A 6704-nucleotide genomic window follows, 5' to 3' on the forward strand; every position below is an offset into this window, starting at 1 on the left:
TCTGCCCTCCCCATATCCTTCTTCTTATAGGTATTTTGACTTAGACATCCTAAAAGGTAGCTTGTGTTTCTGCTTTTAGGCATCATAGAGTGGATCTTGGATGAGAAAACATAAATGCCTAGTGTCATTTCAGAATTGCTACAACATAACATGTGTTCTTTAATCACCCCCTTAAAACAGTAAAAACTTCCTCTCTTCTCCTCATACTTGTGGGCTGTACATACACATGTAACTCCTTTATGAGTATTGGGTCCCTGTTTGAGCAGGTCCCTGGTGTTGTTATCTCTAAGTACACACGTTGATGAGCTGCATGTTAAAATTACTTTAAAGAGAAGTGTAATTTAGTGAAACAGTCTAGAGACCAGTGGTGTTCAAAAATAAAGGTGCATTAGAAAAGCCAATTTATTCTGGTCAGCCACAGTGGGTGACTTTTGGCATGTTTTTGTCATTGGCTATGCTGTTAAATGTCTATATAGTGTACCTGGTGAAACCTAGGTGTTAGGATATCCCACATATATTTGTTCAGTAGCAATGTGTTCTTTAGCAATGGGATGGAAAAGTAGTGGAAACTATTGAAAATATTCCTTCAATGGAACAGACAAGTAAAGCTCTTATGGGGTATTGTAATATTTCATTTATTAGTTGCTAGATACTGCTGCTGCAAAAAAACCACTTTGTCTTTCCCGACTTTTCCTTTTCCCTATACAGGATTAAAGGCTTAAGGTGGCTGGTTTGTTTCACTGAAGTTTTCTCTCTGCTCCCAGCTTGCTCAACCTACACCTTCAGTTCAAGTCTTCAAGCTGAATCTTCCAATAGGTAGCTGAGAGCATCTTTTGATTTTGGCATTCTGAGACCATGGAAATGTTTAAAAACAATATTTGGTGCTATGAGTGATACATTACCTCATGGCCACTGGTGTCCTGTGGCATCTGGAGAAGCCTTTGTGCATAGCTCTGGTATCTCAGCAACAAAACAGCTCATGCAGTCAGCACCCCTGGATTGACAAAAAGCAGCTCCTTTGCCCCTTAAGGTTTTTAAAGTTTTTAAAAATGCAGCTTTAACAACATTTTTTAAATGTGAGCTGGGGGAGACTGCAGCAAACTGTGCCAGTACATAGAGTTATCCTCTTAGGTTTCATCTTGGTAGGTTATCCAGGATCTCTGAGTCTGCAGTCCATCACCTCACTCCTTCCCTTTCAACCCACGGTTGTAGCTTGGGTTTTTTGGTTTACCAGAATAGCAGAAGTGGGTCTAGCCCTTCATACGGAGGTCTCAACCCCTCCCGGTCCCCTACACTCAATTCTTAGCATTGTGCTGATCAGAAGCTGCTGCTGACTTAAGGTGTTAAATGCAGCAGGTGATTTCTTCTGTGGTTTTGGAGATGGACTTTTCTAAACAAGCAATATGGTGAAAAACAGCTGTCAAGTGTCAATGTACTCTTGGGAGCCCAATATACCTCATCTCAAGTTCATTTGGAGGGAAAATAAAAAAATAACACCGCCACCACCTAAGCCCTCCTAGCTGTATGCTTTTATTGTCTTCCTGTCAGCTCTGGTGGACTGAAACAATTGATCCCAGTCCTGAACTCAACTGTTTTGCCTTCAGTTGGGATAACTTTGTCACTGGGTACCTTCCAAAGATGATCAGGATAAAGACATGACTATCTGCACGTGTCTGCCTATTGGCAGAAACACTTGACAAAATTAGCCTTGAAATTTGAGTGGTCTGATTAAAAGTCTGTGGTGATTAAATATCTCGTGCATACTTTTTCATTTAGTCAGTTAATGGTGATGGCCCAAAGCCACATCCTGCACCATGATGAAATAAAGCCACGCTGTCAGCTAGTCATTTCAAAAATGGAGCACTGCAACAATGAGTAGTTGCAAAGAAGGTTCTAACCCCAACAGGTGTTATTAAAAACACCACAGGTGGTTTTGGAGATGCAGAAATGAAAAGTTGACCTGGGGGGCCCTCCAGTTGAGCTTCAGTGCTGGTCTTTTTGATATCTAGCTGTGCAGCACCTCAGAGGGTTTCGTGCAGGAGAGAAGACTTTTTTCCTCACAGAAGCCTGGCTGGTTTAAGGCCTTGTTGCGTAGTTGAGTTGTGTGGGCAGAAAACATGTGCAAGCAGCTCTGCACACAAAAACTTCATGTGCTTTCACCAAAGGGCTCTGTATCCAGGGAAAACCAGGTGGGTAGGATGGTGAATTGCAGGAAGGCCAGCCTTGTGAAGGCTGACCTAGAACAGAGACTAGATGGAGCTAAAGAATAAAGTATGTATTTATTAGAAGGCCTCAATGGATACACCTTGGGCAGCACAAGAGCCCAGCCAGAACTACACCCAAGATGAACTCAAAATGGTCACAAAATGGACGACCAGTCAGGGAGTCTCACACTTTTATAAGCTCTGGTCCTTAGCATATTGGAGCTAATTGTCCAATTATAGCTTTAGGTTATGAAGTCCCATCCTTATTTTTCTCTCTTCAGTCCACTGTTGTTTATGCTCTTGGGCCTGAAATTTGGATCATGTGTCCTTGGTCTTCATCTGGAGAAGGAATTGTTTTGTCTACCTACTCTGTGAAGAGAGCCTACTATCCCCTAATATGAAGCTCAGAAGTACATTCTAAAGCAGTATAGAATTGGAAAAATATAAAAGCTAAAACCTGAGGCATCACAGGTGGCTAATGGAAAGCCTAGGTGATGGACACCTTTGGCACTTTTCTGCAGCTGACACCTTCCAAGTATCAGAGGCATAAAAATGACAATGGAAGGTCAGTGGGGTTTGCAAAAGTAGAACTTTGCACTTCAGCAAAAACGTGTGGGTAAGAGGCAAGCACTGGAGCAGAAAAAGGTCTTCACCAGCCAAGGTGTGAGGGCAGCTAATGTGTGCCCCAGGTGGTGTGGGCTTTACATGTGTGGTTTTAGCTGCTGAGCATGCTCTCTGGGGAAGGACACCCACATACGAATGCTAATTTAGGCATTGGTATGATCTTCCTATTTCTGGCATTTCATTGGCTTCTGTTGGCAGACAGAAGGGGCAAGAGATGAGCCCAAACCAGATGGTGCAAGGAGCGCACCACTGGATGCTGCTGGGATGTCCTTAAAGGGAAAGGAACACATCCATCCTGCAGCAGAGATGGGAGGCTGAGTAGATGGTGCAGGGGCAGAGAGGAGTAGAATAGATGACCAGAACTGATGTAATGAAATCTCCAGGTGGAATTAAAACCCTTAAAGGAAGGAGTCAGAGTAAGTAGAGGAAGAAGACTTTGTTTTTATGTGGATTTGTACTTAAATGTATTTTTTCTCACTAATAGATTTTTCACAAGAAATATACAGCACTGTTACTCTAGCTTTAGAGATGCAGGCCTTGTGTATTGCATAGCTGCATGTTTAATTCCTTGTTTTTAAAGAGGCACAGCCATCTGATCTGAATAGAGGCAGAGACACAACAGATACTGGGGATTCTTAATGCTCATTCGAGAGTGGGGAAAAGCTACAGCCAAGTGCACAGTGAAGTAACTGTTTTAGGATTCATACCTGAATATTATTCTATTTACAAACTGTATCCTGAGACAAATACATGAGAACTTACAGCATAAGGGCATGAAAGGAGCAGGAATAGGGGATAAATGTCAGGGAGTTACAGACTAGAGGTAACAGTGAAGGCTGGATGAGAAAAGTGAGGAACTAGATCCATTATTGAGCAGTTTCCCTCTGCTATGATTAAAAAAACTGGGCAGATTTGAGGTGATGAGAATGTACTGCTAGTATTGTTTTCATCTTGATTAACTTAGATGCACTTTTTGCACTTCTAGCTGTCTTAAGTCAGGGTAAAACATGCTGTGAGCAGGGAGTGAAGCAGTACCCTTAATGTGCTTGGGTATGCCTTTTTGTGGATTTTTTTTTTTTTTAATTTGAGATAACTAGATACAATCTTGGAGCAGAACAGCTAACAACAGTGGAAGCAGTGTTTGCAATTCATTGATTTTTCTGCTACATCCTCTATATTTAGGAATGCTCTTTACTCTGAGTTACACTTGTTGGAGGTTAGGATTTTTCTTTTTTTTTCCTTCTCCTTTTTTTCTCAGGGAATTTTTTCCCATCTGTTGCCTAAGAAATGATAACGATGGTATTTAAGAGAGACAAAACATGCAGCCAAGAGGGAGGGGGAGCAGCTGGCTGCAGTCTCATAGGTGAGGGGTTTTTTTTCCTTGGAAAGGGCAGAGGTACAGCGAGGGGGTGAGGGGCTGCGCTCAACTCCTCGCTCTCTCTCTCTCACTTTCGGCTCGGAGGGGAACGGAGCGTTGCTGCCCAGAGGATTCTTTCCGGTGTCTGGATTTGTCCCATCCTCAGCCTTCCTTTGTGGGCTCTTATGTGCTGCTGATATGATACACTTCATGTTGAAAGGTCAAACACACCTTGGGGTTTTTTGGGGGTTGGTTAGGGTTTTTTTGGTTGGTTTTTTTTTGTGTTTTTTTTTTTTGTTGTTTTTTTTTGTTTTGTTTTGTTTGTTTTTTTTTTTTTTTGTTTGGTTGGTTTTTTTAATATAAAAATCATCTCTTCCAAAACAAAAAGTGCAAACTGAAATTATAATCAGCATATTTTTGACAGTGCAGTAGAACATTACAAGTATAAATATAAATTACAGCTGAATATTTAGTTGTTTTTAGAATTTTACATAAAATTCATACAGTAAAATGCAAATTAAAAAAAGACATCCATAACGTTTTTTTGGAGAAGTTTTCATCATAAATTCATAATCAGTTCAAAATCAGTTTCACAACTGCTGAACATTGTGTCTGCTATTGGCAAAAGCTATCTCAGTTGCAAGAATCAGCACTGGCTCATCATCTCTCAAGTTCTGCTTCCAAGATTTCTCCCCACGTGTCGACATCCATTGGATACATGCTTTTCTCTGGCAAACTGAATTGTGAAGGAATGTTGCTGTATTTCCCACTAAGCCATTCTTGCTTCACTTTGCTTTTCCAGTAGTTTCTCAACAATGTAATCTGGTGGAAAAACATATAGTCAGATCTCGGAAAGGAACCAATTTAAATTGCATTCAATATAACAAGTTTACACTAGAAGAGTAGTGCTAGAAAAGGGATTTGGAATGTGCCTTTGGATATCTAGACATTAAATCCAGGAAAGGGCAATGCTGCCAAGAAGCAGACCTTTTCTGTTTCTGCCTCAATTCTTTGGTGGTCAAGATGAAAAACCCAAACCAGGAATTTGTCTTATGGCTTAAAAAAGGCACCTTCCACTTTCTATTTAGGCTGTGACCTTTCTTTTGTTCGGAGGCTGTCTGGGTTCTTCTCTTCTACTAGCCTTTAAGGGCAAGAAAATGTAGACTTGGTGTGTTTGTAGCTTCTATTTCAAATCCCTTCCAGATAAAACAGACAATCAGTCCAGGGAGCTTTGGAAATTGCTGTGCAAGAGTAGCAAGATCTACACACTGAAAGGGTAACCACTATCTGCTCACAGCTGTGCCTCACACTGCAGAAACTTTACTGAAATGTCAGAGTCCAGCGGCTGCTTTTGTTTCTTTTGCTGCTGCTTCTCTCTTTTCACCCCTCCAGTGCTCTTAAATACACCAGCTAAAATAAGGTGGGAGACTACCCTATAGCTGGCCCAGAGTAATCTGTGGAACCACCTATCTGGTCTACCTGATCGGGTCCTGATCTATCTCAACTTCCAGGCTGAGTTCAACAGTGAGAGATCATTCTGCAGGTTCTGGAGCTAAACCTGCTAAAACTCCTCAGAGCAGTCTGTGTGTGGGGAGAGTTTCTAAACAGTTTATAAAAGCTCCTGCTCATTTCCTTTTTTATTCCCCATTTTTTTTTTTCCTCCTGAATGTGTGTCACTTGAGGTGTATTGAGACAACACTATCCAGCATGATTTTTCAGGAAGACATTCCTAACCAGCAGATCTATTCCCACAAAATACAACCAGAGCGCACACACCACCTATCGGAGTTCTGTTACCTAGTCCCTATCGGCGGGAACGTGGGTTTTGTCTCGTGTTAGGGCTTGTGTATGACGAAGGTCAGCGCTGAGGCTGTGCGGGGCAGCAGGAGGACTAATGCCGAGCCGGACAGGTTGTGTCTTGGGTAGGAAAAGGGACAGCTTTGCTTTATCTCCCAGTGTATTTTACCAGATGTCCGTCTGCCACGCTGTCACCGCAGTCGTCCCCCCTCACAACCATGGGATGGGTGTGACAGGATGTCATTTCCTTACATTTTTCTATTGGCCCCCAGCATTCTCGTTTATGTCACTGCCGCTGTTCAGCCGCTGGAGGTGGATTTACCTTCCAGGAATAGCCATTCCCTCGGTCGCAGTCGATTTCCCGCTGGCAGACGGCGCGCACGGCCAGGCAGTGGTGCCGCCACAGCCGCTCGTTGCTGTCGATGACGCGGTGCCAGCCCTTGCACGTCACGGACGCGTGGCACAAGCTCTCGACATCCAGCCCACTGAAAATCCGGGAGATGATCTCAGGAGGAAGGGCAGACACGAAGTCACCCAGTCCTCCTCTTCCTCCCTCGGCGCTGTCCCGGCCGGCAGCGCGCTCCGCGTCCATCCCCGCGGCCTCGGGGTTGGGAGGCGTCACTGCGGCCTCTCTGTGTGCGGGCGGCGGCCGCCGGCAGCGCTCTGGGCTGGGTGCCTGCCTGCCGCCATGTCCCTGTCGCCCGCCCGCTGCGGGTGTGCGC

General features: G+C 43.8%; 1 protein-coding gene across 1 annotated transcript; it reads right to left on the reverse strand.

The window, feature by feature from the left end:
* Positions 1-4573: 4573 nt before the first annotated feature.
* Positions 4574-6574, reverse strand: FBXO48 (F-box protein 48). The gene is made up of 2 exons (XM_071425122.1): positions 6305-6574; positions 4574-5007 (listed from the first exon to the last, which is right to left on the reverse strand). The coding sequence occupies exons 1-2, from the start codon at positions 6572-6574 to the stop codon at positions 4846-4848; spliced, it is 432 nt and encodes a 143-aa protein (XP_071281223.1). The 3' UTR covers positions 4574-4845.
* Between the last annotated feature and the right edge of the window lie 130 nt (positions 6575-6704).

The sequence above is a fragment of the Agelaius tricolor genome, unplaced genomic scaffold, assembly GCF_023055355.1.
Source record: "Agelaius tricolor isolate 1412-34295 unplaced genomic scaffold, bAgeTri1.0.p SCAF_1, whole genome shotgun sequence".
In the NCBI taxonomy this organism is placed as follows: domain Eukaryota; kingdom Metazoa; phylum Chordata; class Aves; order Passeriformes; family Icteridae; genus Agelaius; species Agelaius tricolor.

Coding starts and splice junctions, on each gene's coding strand:
- FBXO48 (XM_071425122.1), bottom strand. CDS start 6,574: ATGGACGCGGAGCGCGCTGCCGGCCGGGACAGCGCCGAGGGAGGAAGA. Junction 5,008..6,304: donor GGAATGGCTATTCCTGGAAG/GTAAATCCACCT, acceptor TTTTTCCACCAG/ATTACATTGTTGAGAAACTA.